Source organism: Branchiostoma floridae, chromosome 12, assembly GCF_000003815.2.
Source record: "Branchiostoma floridae strain S238N-H82 chromosome 12, Bfl_VNyyK, whole genome shotgun sequence".
Taxonomy (NCBI): Eukaryota; Metazoa; Chordata; class Leptocardii; order Amphioxiformes; family Branchiostomatidae; genus Branchiostoma; species Branchiostoma floridae.
Window position 1 is genome coordinate 14765562 of NC_049990.1, and position 18342 is coordinate 14783903.

The 18342-nt window shown below is 38.7% G+C and overlaps 1 protein-coding gene across 1 annotated transcript in view; it reads left to right on the forward strand.

Moving 5' to 3' along the window:
• LOC118427033 overlaps positions 1–15712 on the forward strand; it is a 29658-nt gene extending 13946 nt beyond the window's left edge. Inside the window, exons 11-29 of the mRNA XM_035836671.1 lie at positions 1–3; positions 739–854; positions 1536–1603; positions 2156–2301; positions 2974–3175; positions 4101–4233; positions 5270–5498; positions 6224–6354; positions 7187–7346; positions 8167–8414; positions 9348–9540; positions 10226–10335; positions 10455–10519; positions 10940–11106; positions 11708–11916; positions 12943–13059; positions 14362–14485; positions 15087–15196; positions 15644–15712. The exon at positions 1–3 is cut by the window's left edge and continues 123 nt beyond it. Coding sequence (XP_035692564.1) covers positions 1–3; positions 739–854; positions 1536–1603; positions 2156–2301; positions 2974–3175; positions 4101–4233; positions 5270–5498; positions 6224–6354; positions 7187–7346; positions 8167–8414; positions 9348–9540; positions 10226–10335; positions 10455–10519; positions 10940–11106; positions 11708–11916; positions 12943–13059; positions 14362–14485; positions 15087–15196; positions 15644–15712 — 2600 coding nt within the window. The remainder of the gene's footprint in view (positions 4–738; positions 855–1535; positions 1604–2155; positions 2302–2973; positions 3176–4100; positions 4234–5269; positions 5499–6223; positions 6355–7186; positions 7347–8166; positions 8415–9347; positions 9541–10225; positions 10336–10454; positions 10520–10939; positions 11107–11707; positions 11917–12942; positions 13060–14361; positions 14486–15086; positions 15197–15643) is intronic.
• Positions 15713–18342: the final 2630 nt, after the last annotated feature.

The window sequence follows — 18342 nt, forward strand, 5'->3', positions numbered from 1 at the left end:
AAGGTATAATTATGTACTGACCAACATGTGGGAAACATTGTTTTGCATGCAAACTTTAGAAAAGATGCATTTTATACAGCCATACCAGTGTAAGCCAGATGGTAAAGCTATATTCTCAGCTTATTATGCATTGCTTTGATCAAAGGTTAACTGATATGATAACCGATTGAGCAAATGAAAGTGAAAGAGTATAAGCATCAGTAGTAGTAGTAGTAGAAGTAGCAGCAGCAGCAGCAGCAGTAGTAGTAGTAGTATACTTGTAGTTACTGTAGTGCATGTAGTAGTAGTGATGGTGGTGATAGTAGAAGTAGCAGCTGTAGCAGAAGTAATAATAGTGGTAGCAGGAGTAGTACATTGCATTAGTGGTAGTAGAAGTAAATTTTAGCAGTAACTGTAACAGTTATGTGTAGTAGTAATGGTAGTCATAGTGTAAGAAGCCAAAGTGGCATGCACACTCCTGTGACAGTAGTATAGTACGATGACCGTAGTGATAGTAATAGCAGTAGTATCCAGTATTTGATTCTGCTGCTAGAGGATAGGGATACCCTGATCAGAAGTAGGTATGTAGATATTTCATTTATTGTGCCAGGCGGCGCGCAGTTGCTTCAGACCTATGTGTGTAGCCAGTAAAAAAAAACAGAGAATGACAAATACATGGCTTTTTTAATCATTATACTGAAATATCATGAAAAGTTCATTCTATGTGACTGTGAGGTCTCCCCTTGGTGTTAACTGCAGCTCTTACCACTCGGTACACCTCCCTGGAGCTGCCTCTCCCACCAGGGTATTTCCCACAAGTCTTCAGCAGAGACTCTCCTCAGGCAGTCAGTGTGGCTCAGGAGGTGGAGAATGGGGTGAGTAAGATACATGGCTCGTCTATCTGCTACAAAAGTGTAGTGTTTTGCTGAAGTAAACAAAATCTGGTGGTTTGTCGACTTAACTTTTGTACTGAGTGATTACAATGTAAATAGACATAGAGTTCACCTTTCAACCTATAGATAACAGTTTAAGTTAACGTACAACTGCTATAAAGTGTAGTGTTTTGCTAAAGTAAACAAAACCTTATGATTTACTGATCAAGGTTTCACAAGTTTTCCAAAATTCACTTGTTATATTAGCAAGGACATTAAAAATTTGCTTTCATGAAGTAACATTTCACTGGCCCTAAATTTGAAAAAAAATTCTTTGTATATTCACTTCTAGTAATAAAACAGTTTTACTATTGGCTCTATTTATCTGTGTTGAACAATCCTTGATGCCATGACTGTGAAAGTAACAAGTACTTGTGCGTAATATACATATAAAAATCTCATCGAAAAATATTGCTTGCTTGATCACACAAGTGTGGTAGGACATGCACTTGCCAGATCAACACTTGCACTTGCTAGATCATTTGGACTAGCGGACTTGTCCAACGCTGACTGAAGAGACAAAACAAAAAAGACAGAAATTTTACTGTTCAACCAATAGACACATGTAACAGTTTAAGTTAACTGTTTGTTAACTTGAGGGATGTTTTTTTTTTTATTTTGCAGGTGGCTGATCTCATTGTGAACAATAGCCTGTTTGTGCATGTGATACAGGCTCTTTGGATCAGGCCAGGGTGAGTAGCCAAATATGATTGCCCAAATATGATTGAATCAAAGCATTCAAGTAGTTTTCTGTAGGTCAGTTGATTGATACTCCAAGGAAACTTATTGGATCCACAGTGGTGAACACTAATACAATCTACTGCTTGATCTATCTTCAGACTGATACTGATTTTATGTTCACCCAATGATAGACTTGTAGATTTTATGGCAAACACAGTCAGTTCTGAAAAAAATGGGAGCAAGGCATGTGAAACTGCTTTAAACACCTTGATGCCATTGATATTCCTTCCTAGGTATACTGTATGCTTATATAATGATTATAGCCTCCAAGTTGATACTATGGGAGCCTTCAAAAGGAAGAAGAAGCCGTGGAAGACCTAAAGTCAACCATCTAAGAGCTGACACGAAATTGTCTGATGTACAAAATACAGTTCCTGATAGAAGATAGGGTGATGTGAAGACAACTTTACATTTTGGTTTGAGCGGAAGGTTGACATAAAGTAAAGTAAAGTGAGATATGCGGCGTACTGATAAAGATTTCAATCTTTGAATCCAACCCGCAGAGTGAACTCCATCATTGTGCAGCTGAGAATGATCATAGCCTACTCGGACATGCCAGTAGTACGGAACACCCTCGCAGCATCCATCACTGAGGGGGACCTACCAGGGTCTGCTGTCTACCCAGAATTCAGCGGCTTTAGTGTGGCAGGTATGATCTGTTCCATTTGCTCTAAATTGGATTGTTTATGTGGTTACATGTATCTGGTAGAGAATGTTAAGATTAGTGGTTCTTGCTGTGGTATTCAAAGGCAAACAATTGATGTAACATTACATGATGTATTGAAGACCTAAATGCAACCATTTAGGGTGCGTTGAAAGTGGTGCATTATAACATGTAGTCTGAAAACTTTTTATTCTTAGTCTGAAAAGTTTTAATTCAGTGGCAACACTGTGATATCCAATAAAGTTATCTTGTATCTTGTAAAAAAAAAGAATGTGAATTTCAAATTGATCTCACAAGTTTAGCTCTCTGAAGAGCTATTCTCCCTCCGGTAGTGGCAGAGAAGACAGATGCTATGTACAGTATTTACAGTTTCATGGAGAAAAATTCCCGTAGCTCTTTTTTGACAAGCCCAATAAACAGTGCACCATGGCTTACTTTAATGTCCAGTCCAAAGGACTGCAACCCTTTTGGGTAGCGTGCACGTCTGATGACCGACACAGCCTGAATCGAACTCACGGCTTCTAGATCCAGAGACAGGGCTGCTTAACCACCAGACTATACATATTTCTAGTCTGAACAAAGCTTTATCTTCCATTTGATATGGTTTTTTCTCAAGATATTGATATTACTGTGGATCCCTCTCTTTCCTTCCTATAGCTCCTGTGTCCCCTGCCCCCGTGGACCTTGCCTTTGTCATTGATGGTTCCAGTACTATGGGCTGGGACGGCTTCCAGCAAACTAAACACCTGATCAGCAAGATAGTCCAGGAGCTGAACATTGGGACAGCAGGGTCAAGGGTCACTGTGGTGCAGTATGGGAACCAGGGATGGCAGGAGTTTGGATTGGACTCATATAACAGGTAATGTAATGATTATCATAGTTTATCATAGGGTGGCGACATAGACTTTCTGATTCTTATGACGCCTTCCTTCAAAAGTGTTGTGTTCCTGACGTCACTGCTGGAGATAAAAAGGTAATCTCCAAGCAGATCCTACGGTGCCATAAGATAGTATCAAAGCTGGCCACGGAGTGTAGCCGGCTAAGGGGGTCAAACGGGCACCAGAGATACTATACATTACACACCATGGATCTGGTTGGAGATTAATAAAAAGGGTCATTCTGTGAACAAGGTCAATGGAGATTGATCAAAAATTTAGAGAGGTAAATCCCTATAGTTTACAGTAATTCAGTGTTGGAAGTAAAGTGTTAGCAATTTTTCTATAATGATTATCATAGTTGTTGATTCTAAATTCTGGGCATGTGTAAGAGAAATATAATGTATTTTAGCATTTGTCTACTGTAACAGTAACTGATCTTTGTCTGTTGACAGCTACATGTAATGTTTGATACTGAAAGCAAACCATGACAGTCTTATCCTAAAGAGAATTCTCATATATCCCATGACAGTCTTATTCTACATAAAAATGATAATTCACTATAGTTGATTTAGTCCATAAGGCATCAGTAGGATTTACAGATTTTGACCTTTTATTCAAAAGTCTTCATTTGAATGACAAGAGTGATTATACCGCACTTGCTTTTATGGCCTCTACTCTTGTTCCCCAAAAAAACTCACTGTAGTTGTTTTCCCACAAAAGTTGTCTGACAAAATGCTGTAACATGATGGGTAAAAAAGTCAAAGTCAAATCTTTATGGATAATATCAAGGAACCTGTTACTGAAAATGGGATGTATGAGCGTTTTGCTACTGAAGATATTGCAAAATGTACTTTTCTTGCTAGCTTTATCTAATTGTCAGTTGATGTTTTTCTCTCTCTCTCTTAGCTCCAGAAGTCTACAACAGGCTGTCAGCAACATTGAGTTCCTGGATGGTGGCAGTAACCTTGCAGATGGTCTGAATGTGCTCTACAAGTTTGGCTTCATCAGGAGGAATGGAGGAAGGCCAGGCATAAACAAGGTCATAGACTGTCTATTCAGACTTTATAACTCTATTCTTAATTTTGTTTCACTTCATTACTTCTATGAAAAATGGAGGTACAGGTGTATAGTTTTTACTCTGTGTGTACGTGTTGTGTATTTATTCTGTGAAATATCTTAAGAAGCTGTAAATGGATTGCGATATTATATTTTGTATACATATATGTGGGTAGATGGTGAAGAACTAACAGTCAGGTTTGATTTTGGGCCTCATGGTGGCTGACCTTGTTACTTACAGCAGAATTTCTGTTTTTTTGTATCTTTTGTCTTGGACATTTTTTTTTACCCTTGGACATGTGGTGATGCTGTGGTCTTGTTTTGTTTATATTTATATGTATCACAATATGTGAAAGGGGGGCAAACAGGTATATCAAAGTTTACAAAGTTGCCCTCCCCTGTCCATGATACTCAATGCTCTTTGTCTGTTCTTTCTCAGTTTAAGGATGTATAAAAGGAAACTAAACTTTGTAAAATCAACCTTTGTTTGGATATAACACCTTGATGTGAGTATGTCAGTATGAGCTGTGTATAAAGTCTTCAGGAATACTGTAATTCACTTTGTGTTCACTGTACTAAACTTTCACGGTGAATTATTTGTTATCAGTAATGGTAAGTTCAGGTTACAGTCAACACCGTGAAAACCGTGAACCAAACAGTACATTGAAAAAATCAGGAATTACAGTAATCCACCAAACTTGATTGGCAATAAGTCTTTAACTGTTTTTCACAATTATTTCTTGTGAGGTCTGTGTGGCACAACAGCTAGAGTGTTTGACTTAGAACCAATAGGTCCTGGGTTTGATACTCGCCTTTGCCTGACCTTGTGCCCTTGCAAAAGGCACTTTACACTTATCTATATATACCCACTATGACGTTGGAGTGACATCCACCGAGCCTCTTTGGCTTATCAGTCAAAAAGTGTGCCAAAAACACACACGGATTTGATGTGCCAGCGTGCCAACGTCTGCACATTTGCCACCAAAAGCTGAAATTTTTTTATCATTTTTTTTCTATAGGGTGCAATAGTGATAACAGGGGAAGGTGCTGCAGCTGATACCGCAGGTGCCACACGAGCTGCGGCCCAACTTCACCTGTCAGGACTGACCGTCATGGCAATAGGTGTCGGCCCTGGGGCAGCGGGACTCCCCATGAAGATATCCTCAGACCCACAGTTCGCCTTCTATGTGAGATCTGCCAGCGAACTGTTTCTCTTCAGGAATGGCTTGGCAGGGATTCTATGGGAAGGTAAATGGAGGACACTTAACCATCAAGGAATTACTGTAAATGCAGAAATGTTTGCGGTTTTTGCGAGGCAGTCTTACCGCCACTCAAAACCACTGAACATTTTTCAATTACAGTATGTGACTACAGTGTATGGCACTACCGTTAACTTAAAACCACTGACAACACTCCACTTTTTGCGCTACCGCGAAATTAAATCCCAACAAAATTAAATGCACTTACAGTAATTGATCAGGGTACTGTAAATGCATTTAAGTTTGGGGGATTTGATTTCATTGTTGCAGGAAAATGGAGTATTCACGATGGTAATGAGTTTGTGGTAGCACCATATACATGTACTGTAGTCACAATATACTGTTACAGTAATTAATTGGAAAAGTGTTTGGGGTGGTTTTGTGTTTGCAGTGAAGCAGGCATCAGGACAATTTACAATACAATGCATCTACTAAATGCATTCGTATCTACAAGTAGTTTTCTATGACTGTGAAATAGATGTCTTCTTTCATTCTTGTATCTCAATAGTGATCTCACACCCAAATTGAGACCAAAATTATTACAATGTGTGTGTGTGTTTGTGTGTTTGTGTGTTTGTGTGTTTGTGTGTGTGTGTGTGTGTGTGTGTGTATGTGTGCATGTTGTTTTCTGCTTTTAAGTGATAACTCTTCTTCCCCAGCTTAGAAATGATCAATTTAAGTACATGTAATAAATGTATGTGCCTGTTTTTGTAGCTGGACTCATTGAGAAGCTGTATGGAAGCTTCAAACTCCAACCAGGAATCCCATTCAACAACTTGACTGCCACAGCCTATCTTCACCCAGAAAGTGCTGAGTATGCCAGTGTGTTGGAAAAGGAAGCTGTGGTAAGAAAGAGTCAGAACTGTTTTGACCTATTGAGCATCTCTTGTCGAATACAATGAAATGTCCTTATTAAGTGAAGTTAACATACAGACTGTAAGGCTGTATTTGAGGAAGGGTACATTGGAGTCATGCGACTTAACTGCATGGTTGAAAGTTTAGCATTGTACGTAACTTTGATTACTACTGATAACACATGTGAACTTCATGATAACTGAGGGTGTTTGGCCCATAAGCCTGAGATTCCGGGTTCAATTCCTATCATGCTGCCAATCTTATGCTCTTGGAAAAGGCACTTGACACAACTTTCTTCACTCCCCTCAGTGTGACAATGGGCACCTGACTTTGTAAAAGGCAGGGCAAGGATAGGGTTGGGCTCTGCCTTCCAATACCATGTCCTAGACACAATTTTTTTTTTTTTTTTACTCAATGGTCACCACGTAACAAGGCCTGAAGGCCACTCAAGGTTACGGGTTACATAATTGAAACTGTAACAGCAACTCTTCGCCCTAGGTCAGAAACATCATGATTGAGACCAGCCCAATTGCTCACTATGAGTGAGGACTAACTGACCCAATAGGCGAAGCAGGGGTTACGAGGGCTGCTCGGGAGATTCCCTACCCCTATTTTGACCAGAATGGTTTGATCTGCTCGGGTGGATGTTCGCACATGTGGCGGGTTCTTTAACGTGCATAGGGTATGGCTCTCCCCACACACGGATGGATGAAAACCCACTGTCCCTACTAAAAGCTTTGGAACTACCTTTACCTAATTACATAAAATCTACAATGTTCAAAAAGAAAATATTGACAAAACAGATTTTGTGTTCTTTTATAGGTTCATGCAAAACTACAGCCGCTTACTGGGAGGTTGGTTGTCAACACCATCGGATTTGGAGCCAAGCAGGGAGAGTTAAGAATCAACTTTCGAGTAGACGTCTTAGTTTCTGTCAACATCACAGCTATCCAGTATGCTCTAACTGATTTAAGTGGCTTAGGTAAGTTTTTTTGTTGTCTTAAATGTCATTATTAGTTTGGGCAAGGAGGTTCCAATGTCTTGGTTTGGGTGTTAGTGCAATAATGATATATATCATGCATTGTATGTTATGATTTGTTGTCTTGTGCATTGAAAGACTGGATAGGTAGACTGAGAACTGTGGGTAGAATCATGCAACTTGCATGTATATATGGCATGTAACTTTTAGTAGTTTATTCAATCTATATTGAATGCAAATCACTACAACTGTAGAATCACTTGTAATCATTTTTGGTGATACGGACGATCATGTGTGAGCTCAACAAATTTTCTGTTACTGTAAGCTCCACAGCAACAAAATAAAATTATAACAAAGGAAACCACATATCCTAATGGTCAGATAAACATCAGCAGGGCTCGAAATTCATTTTTGGGATTAGGTGCACTGGTGCACCCAGCTTAAAAAATTGGGTGCACCAAAAAATGTTTGGGTGCACAACTTGAATTTAAGTAATGAGCTAATAATAAAACTTAATTACAAGCTTCAAATTCTTAAACAAGTACCATGGCAGACATTTTTATTATCCTTCTAACACGTAGATGTCATGAATATGATGTATACCAGTATACTTTGATACCTTTACATACATAAACGTAAGAAAATATTTGGGTGCACCCTGCAGAAAATAATTGGGTGCACAGCTCCAATTTTGGGTGCACCTGGGTGCTCATGCACCCAGTATTTTGAGCCCTGCATCAGCCAAGCTGCAAGCTACAGAAATGATACAACAGAATGCTGTTACTGTTACACAACTAATCTGTTTGTCATATTGGATCTATAGAACTGGTGGGATTTCAGTACCCTCTTTGGCTGACCAATACAAGTGGCTGGACAATCTCTGCATCTCACAACGTCAACGACACAGTCCTTACTGCGGACAATGACCCAGCAACCACCTGGAGTCCTGGAGATGATGCCATCAACGACACGTGGTACCTAACCTATGACCTCCAACATGTCCACACGTTAACGAAACTGGAACTTGCGTCATCTGGTGTTGGAACAAAAGTCAGGCTTTTCAAGTTACAGGTGTGTACAGATTTTCATACTACCAGGCTACTTTTAGTTCCAGACCTTTATGTCTTAAGCCTTTTCATCATATTGCAATTGTATTTAATTATTGCTCTCTGTAACATTAACATGGATATTGATGATTAAATTTTCAGCACTAGGGACAGTACCTTTTTTTGCTATTTTATAAGTTTAGTACTTGGGATATGGAAGATGTCACATGAGGTCTTGCAGTGTCACATGAGGTTTTAATTGTTTCACATGGGCTTCCATAATTCAATAAATCAAACACACTCTGGAAGTGCATATAAGCACCCTGTGCGGCACGGTAAGAAATTCAAATACTGGACTGTTGTTATAATTTTTTCGCTCAACTTCTGGCACATTTCGGATTGAAACGTGTGTCTTATTGGATGGGGACCTTTGACTATTGAGCTATCCAACCCGTATTTGGGCTGGCACCTTAGGTGATGTGAAATACACCACCGTGTTGTCTTCTACATATATATCAATTGCCCAGCACCATGGACAGGTACAAAATAACCGTACAATTATTTCAGCACTAAGGACAGGACCAACTTTCCTCCTCCAGTTTCTCATACTAACAGGCTCCTGTTGATTCCGGACATACAGTTTAATCTAGAAATAGCCTTCATAATTTGAAAATAGCCATTTACCAGTAATTCTATTCCTCTTTACAAAAATATGCCTTGAATTCTGTATAAACTCAAAGTACATTGTGTGTTCTGTAATACATTACATGTTTTGTTTCAATATCATCAATTATGCAATTACACCTAGTTACGTAAGAAATCAATACGTACAATGTAGTGTAACAGAAAACCGCAAACTTAAAACCACCGCGAACATTTCTTCATTTACAGTAAATGGAAGCGCAATATTGGCAGGAATTTGCAATAAACTTTATATAATGCACAATACATTGTCCAGGTTTCACGAGGAGTTGGCCCAGGAGGAGTCTGGCGCTGGAGGGATGTGAAGACGTTTGTAGCCCGTCAGGGAGTGGATGTACAGCAGTTCAGTGGCTTCAGGGATAGGGGGCGCTACTGGCGCATACAGATCATGAGCACGTATGGCGGACTCTCCCCAGCCATTGGGGAAGTGAACTTTTTTGGACAAACAGGTGATATTTTAGTTGTCTTTGTAACATCTCTATGCTATCATGATGTCTGTCCATCTATTCATCCTTTTGTATGTCTGTCTGTCCATGGCAATTGGAAACTGCTTTCACATGTATTTTTGGGACACATTTTTATCAATGATTACAGTAATATTTTCCAAAGATCAAAACCATTAATCACACAAATCAATATTGATACATCATACAACAAAATATGGTTTCAAATACTTTCAACAATGTGAAGAATTTTCGTTCATGTTAACTGTTGTTATTTTTTTCTTTGAAACAGCTATAAAAGAAATTACAGCAATTGATGCAGTCTCACATAGATTGTGTTAATCCTTAAAAGAGACTTCTAGCATGATACAGCAGTACTGCAGGGAACTGCACAACAATGGCTGCATTATTTTGCTGTGCTAGGCAAAAGTGGGTCCAAAAAACTCCAAATCTACCTTCAGTCACTAGCTCACTTACACTGATCATGATTAAATTTGACCAATATGGATATTTCCTATTTCTTACATTGCAAGTTGTGTCCAATGAATTAGCCAGGCCATTTAGTGGGTAAAAAATTGATGGGATCATAGTAAATAGGATTATTACCATAATTCAACGTTACAGCAGTTTGAATTTTTAAATGATGATTGTTTTGGAACTTGATGTATATGTTGCTTCTCTGTTTGCCCAGCTGTGGACACAATGTACCTGACAGTAGAAACCCTCGACACATTCAGGCCTTCCATGAACAATGTGGGTTCTGTAGAGTTTGTCAACTTCAAGCTGATCCCAGAATGGGCTGTAAGTAACAATTTACAATTTTTTCAATACTATGGCTTTTAGATAAAATTTTGTTATTCTTGTCTTGTGGTCTCGTGCACTTCATTTTTGTTTGAAATGTTTTCCATGTACCCCCTTAGGCAACCTTTCTGGCAGAAAACATCACAGGAGTGTATAGCATGGTGGTCTATGATGTGCGCAACAGGTGAGGCACATTTTCATTTGATCATGAAAATTGAATTAAGAAATTTAAAAAGCAAGTCGTGACAAGGCAGCATTGCACTACTTATGATAATCTATCAAAAAGACATGATGTTTTTTTATACTTATTTTGCCCCTTATTGTGCACCCTTACTCTATAAAATACAAAGATGCAAATTGTCATTAATATTGAGCATTATTAAAGATATTTGGAGTTCAATAAGATAGTTGTTTTGTGATCACAATGGAATACTAAATGCTAAACTTGACATATGATAGATATGCATATGCTTGGCAATGCGATATTCCACAGCTAAAGATGAAAAGTTTATAATGCTCTAGAATGGAAATTTTGCGTACAGTTTGTTGGCAATTGTAATAAAACAATATCAATGTTTCCATTTGTGTCTTTCTCTGAATGTAGCTATGGCAACACGGCCATAGTGATGCAGATATTGGCAGACACAACAGCCGTACCAGCTCTTCAGGCATCTGTGGAGGATTTCTACAGTTTCAACGACACTTTCAACATACCAATTTTCAACCCAGCTGTTTTCACAATGCTGCCAGGATACCAGTTCACTGCAGATGGTGAGCACACTGTAAATGACATGGAAAATTACTGTTGAGTTTAGCTATATTGTAGAGGGTGAGTAAAAGGGTGTTGACACTTTTTCGTGATTCAGCTTTGGCAAAGACTTTTAGAGAAATTTCTGTGTGCTCATAAATACCATTTATGTGTGTACAATGTCAATCAGAAAATGGCTGTCTAGTTTGTAGCTACCTACTACAAGGAAAAATGTAATGGAAGAATTGGTTTGTGAGTGAGTGAGTGAGTGAGTGAGTGAGTGAGTGAGTGAGTGAGTGAGTGAGTGGGTGAGTGGGTGAGTGGGTGAGTGGGTGAGTGAGTGGGTTGTTTGAGTGAGTTAGTGAGTGAGGTTCTAAGTGAGAGTGAGTGTGTGAGTGAGTATGTGAGTGATTGAGTGAGTGGGATTGAGTGAGTGAGTGACTGAGAGTGGAGACAGAGTGGAAGACAAACTTTCAGGTAAAGGGCACCCTGGTATAGGACCTTGGTTCTGCAGCAGAACTTCTAGTTTTTGTATCTTATTTTCCTGAACATGCTAATTGGTCTTGGTTTGTTCTGGTGTATGGTACTATCATTCAAACCTTTTCCACCCATGTTTGCATGTAGTGCCTGTGTTCTCACGAACAATGGATGTGACACTACTGTTGGACGGGGCAACTGACACCACCCAGGCCAGCTTTGATGCTTCCAAGACATTAGTGAAGAAAGTGGCTGGTAGTCTGGACATCCCCAATGCTGCACGGCTCAGTGTCTATCAGTTTGGCTCCACTGTGTGGCAAGAGCTGGGCTATGGATTCTTCAGGAACTATCGTGAGGTACAGTGTTGCTTTTAGATGATTGTGAACATTTTCTACATTGTGTGGTACTCTAGTAAGGTCATATTGCTTACTTGGGATGTTGGAGATGGACTTGCTATGTTGATTATTGTAAAACTATTGAATACAAAATTTGAGATTTTTTGCATATGACAACTTAAACTAGTGAACACTAAAAAATGGTTCTCCAACAGTAGTAAAAGTGTTCTGATGAAGGTTAGACATCCACGTAATAATACGCAAAAAAATGTTACTCAAGCAATTTGATAGGATTTTGGAAACAATCAGTCACCAGGATTGCTACCTGAAACATCTGACCATTTCCAAAACCACATCAAATTGCTTGAAACATCGAGCAGATTAAAATGGGACTGAGCAGAGCACTTTGGACTAATGCTTGTAGCCTTTCACAGACTACACCTATATATCAGATATTTTGTGAAAATGTATATTGAAAGGTAATTAATATGTAGAATGCAATTAGATGTCTCCAGGAACAAAGTCAATTCTGGAGAATTCTGCAGAATTCTGGGAACTGAGCCAGAATTCTGGAGAATTCTGGAACCTGAGCCAGAATTCTGCAGAATTCTGGGAACCTGAGCCAGAATTCTGCAGAATTCTGGGATCTTGAGCCAGAATTCTGCAGAATTCTGGGAACCTTTGTTCCTGGAGACATCTAATTGCATTCTACATATTAATTACCTTTCAATATACATTTTCACAAAATATCTGATATATAGGTGTAGTCTGTGAAATGCTACAAAGCATTAGTCCAAAGTGCTCTGCTCAGTCCCATTTTAATCTGCTCGATGTTTTGAGTTATTGTTTATTGGACACTGTCAAAAGGTAATAGATGCTACCTGAAATAGAATTGAACTATTTTAGGCACTTTTAACTTCATAGATGAGTATTTATTTGCACCAAATTGATACATGGTTGGGCACACACGGCTGATAAAACATTAAGTGGACATGTTTCCATATAGTTATCAAGTCTGATGATTTGTCATGGTGCTTAACTTTACAGGTAGGAGAAGCCATGGACTTGCTCCAGAAGAGGAATGGAGACAGAAACATGGGAGCAGCCCTACAGAGTGTGTACCAGACTGCTTTTAATGACCCTCGGCGGGCTGGAGTGCAGAAGGTTACAAAGTCATCATTTACTAATATTACTTTGTCAGGGCTCGAAATACTACCTGCATATGCACATTAGTGCAGGTGATTTTTTTGCTGTGCAGGTATTTCTGATGTCTACCTGCACCAAACCTGCACCACGTTATACACCATGTATTATTGTAAAGTAGATGCAATGAATAATAAAGATGTCAAATGAACAGCTTTCAGAGTGATTTTTCATTATAAAATCCGTAAATACCGGTATACCTATTTTGTTAGTAAAGAAGGTAGTAAATATGTGTAAAAAGTGTGGGTTGTTTTATCTACTTTTGGATTATTTTTGAATGGTGCAGGTAAACTTTCTCTGGTGCAGGTAATTTCAAAAGCTACCTGCACCAGTGCAGGTAGACAGAAAAAACAATTTCGAGCCCTGCTTTGTGCATATTGTCTCTGATTTGTCAAGTTGTTTTCAAGAAACTGTCAAAGCAAGAAACTTGAACACCTTACAAGTCATGGATAACATTTTGTTTAAGTTCACATTGTCAAGTTTAATGGTAATGAAATGTAAAAACATTTAAAGGCTCCTTGGTGTGATATCAAAGATTATTCTTCATTTCTAAGATGTTTCAGAAATGAACAAAGAAATTACTAAGTAATGAACATTGAATGCACTATCAAATGAAGTTAGGATCATAGTTGGTTGTCAGACTATAAGAATCTCAAATTGGCCTGTAGGGCGCTTTTCATTGAGGTCATAAGGGAAGAGGTAAGGGTAAAAAAAGATAACAGATTGAAGTTAGATAATTCATTTGTAGATTAAAATTCTGAAGCATATTTAATCACTTCCAGTAGTTAGTCAATTGATCTCTTGGAATCCTAGTATGAAACAGACATTGATAGTTAATAGTTTAAACTTATGCAGGGCTCGAAATTCATTTTTGGGATTAGGTGCACTGGTGCACCCAGCTTAAAAAATTGGGTGCACCAAAGATTTTTTGGGTGCACCACTTAAATTTAAGTAGAATGTAAAAAAAAAAGACAAATAACAAAACTTAGTTACAAGCTATCAAATTCTTAAACAAGTAACATGACAGACATTCTTATTATCTTTCTAACACTTAGATGTCAAGAATGTGATGTATACTAGTATACTCAATATCTTTCCATACATAAACCTAACAAAATATTTGGGTGCACTCTGTGCACCCACTGAAAAAAAAAATTGGGTGCACAGTTCCAATTTTGGGTGCACCTGGGTGCACATGCACCCAGTATTTCGAGCCCTGTTATGTCAGTTATTATAATTGCCATTATTCTATCAACTCTCCAGGTCGCGATGGTGGTAACATCAGGAGCATCTGATGACAACACCCTTTATGCATTAAGTGCCCTGAGGAGCGCTGGTATCTTTGTGTATGGGCTGGGTGTTGGCTATGACTTGGGGAATGCTGGAAGTATGGTATCCGGGTTCAGTCACTCCTTATACATCAGAAACCCAGGCAGGCTGTACCACCTTGGGAACATGCTACCCAAAATGGTCAACAATGGTGATTATTTTTCTATTCTCCATTTATCCTGATTCATCAGCATTATACGACGTATGTTGGTTGTAGCTAATATGTATTGTTTTTTATTTGCTTCTATGAAGATGGCGGTACATGTAACTGTTACATGTATTGATTTGTTTTGTATGTTTGTATTTAAGTTGGTGTATGTCCACAGTGGTTTGGATATTATAGAGTGATATATGGTATGGCAGGATGTGAGGCTAGAAGATGGTTTAACTAGAGATTGCCAAGATTGGAACGTTATGTTGGCCAGGGTCCAAAATTGTATAAGCAAGAAAATGCATCATACAGAATAAGTGAGAAATTTACAATAAATAAAAAATGAAGTCAAGGAAATTTACCAAAAAATTTCACAGAGGTATTAAATCTTAAGGTATAACTGAAGAAAAATTTGCCCATGGTGTTGATATGTTAATAAGGAATCTTATTGCATTGTTTTTTTTTAATTTTCATAATTGTTTAATTTTTTCGTTCTTTTTCTTACCAGTTGGAAGTACTACCCACGTGACCTTCAGTCTAAGTGGAGATTATGGCCCCCGTCTCAGGGACTCAGGCTCTGTGTCTTACTCTGGAGTTGTTCAGTCCTTAGATGCTGGGGTAAGATGTCCACATTTAGTTTGAATTTATTTCTCAGTTTTGTCTGGTTATGTTGTGTTGTGTTGTTTTAAAAATGCAACAGAAGTTTCTTTTTCAAAAACAAGCCTTTCCTTTAATTTTGGAAGACAAGCCTTTAATTTCTTTTACATCTCAAAATGATCACAGTTCAATTACAGATGTAAATTGTTTGGAAAGTGTTGTGCAACTACAATATGTATTTGTTCATGTTGTCAAATTTTGTTTGAGAAGCATTAGGAAATTGTGAGAATCCTTACAAATAGTGGTATAAGTACTGACATCTGAAATGTCAAAATTAGAATAAGCATAAAAACACCTCAAAAGTATCAAACATGGTACACAGAAACATTTAAGTATAGACTAAATGAATATCATTTCACTTGCAGAAGACTACTTTTAAAGATTTTCATGCTATTGTGTCAACTTTAGGTTGGACCACTTCTTAGATCCATCACTGGACTACAGACCTCCACACTCTCAGATATCCAGCCCTGGTAAGTACTGGAGTGTGCAATGTCATATGTAGTGGCTTATTGATCACGAGTCCTTTCATTATGTTCCAATGGTCTTTGCTATCTGTTACTTTGACAGAGAAGGATACACAAGTAGACTTTAAGTACCAGAGACAGTATCTGTGTTTGCTATTCTTTTAGTTTAGCACTCACAACATGTCTCTTATTCATCAGTTCAGCATCAGAAAAAAGACTTTAACTGTTGTGGTACGAGGGGCATTCAAGAAGTAATCCACCTGACCCACTTCCAGTTGTCTGATCTAGATGAAATTTTGCATATGTAATGATTCATATCTCTTTGGGTTATGTTGCAAAAAACAGCTCTGAACTAATTTTGGTTTTTGATTTAAAGGTGTTTGAACTGAGTCAGGTGTGAAATGGAGCATGTGTGAAATGGAGCCAGTTGAGTGTCGCGCAGTGATCCGGTTTTTGTATTTGAAAGGACGCATACCAAATGAGACTTTTGATGAAATAAAATAAACTTATGGTGATGATTCCCCATCATATGACCTTGTAAAACGCTGGCATTGTGAATTCAAACATGGCCGGAAGTCTGTAGAAACAGCTCCCAGACCTGGTCGTCCCTCTTCTGCCATTGATGAGGCATCTGTTGCAGGACCAACCTGGGGCGTCCTACAAAAACGGTGTACAGAGCTGCATCAAACGATGGTAGAAATGCATAACTCTGGGTGATTCCTATGAAGAGAAAGACTAATAACTGCACCAAGTTTCATTAATCTCCTCCTTTGGGAAATGGGTCAGGTGGATTACTTCTTGAACGCCCCTCATATATGACTTTGTTCCACACAGGATCAGAGACAATGTTTTTAATGTATACTGTGGTTCTTTCCAAGAGATAGTCAGTGTTTTCTTTGCTAGAAGGTAGCTTCAGGAAGGTAATTTCTGACATGCATTAACGATTGCCCAGCATCACAGACAGTTCCAATGTAACTGCACAATTATTTCAGTACTAAGGACAGGACCACTTTTCCTCTTCACCATCACTTTCCAAAAACAGCCACAGCATGTCCAGTAACCGTTATTTCAGAACTACAGACAGGACTGTTGTATCTCATGTTATGTCATACCTCGGTCATGATAATGCTGGATATGGGTGCCTGACCGGATGATAACTTTGTTACCACACAATTATTCGATTTATTCGAATGCAGTTCAAGTGCACCTCTGTCAATAATTCTAATACCAGATTCAGACGTTGGAATGGGTGTTGTTACAGTTTTTTGTTCAATGACACAAAATTTTCTAGAATTGACTTTCACGACATTTTGCCTTGGAACTTGAATTTTTTTGGTAGGTATGGCATAAATGAAATACAACATCATGGTGTATTCTGTATCTACGTCAGTCCCAGTCCTCCCGCGAGTCGGCCATCAGGCGATCCTACCCGCTGTGGGATTAATACTGAGGATGATGTGGAATACTCCGTGTTGATTCTATCATGTATATGTTACTGCCCAGCGCCAATAACAGATCCAATGTAACTGTATAATGATTTCAGCACTAAGGACAGGACTGTGTTTCTTATTCACCATTACCTTGATGTCCATTCACCATTATTTCAGCACCATAGACAGGTTTGTTGTGTCTATCATTCTTTTAGCAAGGAAGTGTCTACCCATGGACAAACTAGCCTCCCTGAGCTAATTGCTTCATCAGATCAGTAGAACTTGACCTCTTCTCTGGTGCCACTGCAGATTTACTTTCCCGTTTGGGTGACAAATCCCCCAAATCCATTAAGTATGGGAGCCACATAGAGGCATCATGTATGTTCTTTAGCTCTTAGGTATGTGCAACCCATATACCCTATTGGTTCAAGGGTTTTAATGTAGCCTTTGTAGGTACATGTTTTGCCAAACTTGTTACCTGTTAAATATTGCCATACTTGAGTGACAATTGACCTTTATGACACCACTACCTTCTGTTTTACTGTGCAGGACGTCAGGATCAGTGCTTGCAGTGTTTGCTCTGACTGTGGCAGACTCCTACGAAGTGAATCTTGAAGACTCCTTCACCAGCGGTGGTGGTGGCAGTGGGCGTCAAGACAACTTCACAGGTATCACATTATGTCTCAACTTATTCAAGTTCAAGAGGCAAAAGTAACATGTCCGTTATAGTTGACGAAGAAGCGTTACATTTTATTGGACAAAGAAACAGTGTGAAACAGTTTTTGTGAAAGAAGGACCTTTGTAGTAAGTATGTTCCAAATTTGGGCTTAAAAACTCACCCATTTTCTTGATCTCCTGCTGCATGCATCTTGTCTTTCAGCTTGCATTTATTGTTTTTATTAATTTTTTGCATTTCCTCATACTTTGCCCCTGATGAGGTTATTTGAAGGTATACATTATGTAAGATGTACATGCTTCTCAGTTGGCTACATACACATGTAACTGCTGTAATGTCAATGATGTGTAAATGCATTCACTGCAACATTGGACCAGGTGCAATGAGTTCACAGCATGTAAATTCTTTTACCGTTAAAATTGGTCTGAATTCAATGTTTCTGTATAGCCCCATCAAACCCAGACTACAGAGGCACAGAGTTCATCGTTGGTTTCCCGGAGAACATTGATGCTAACGCTGCCAATCCTCAGCTGT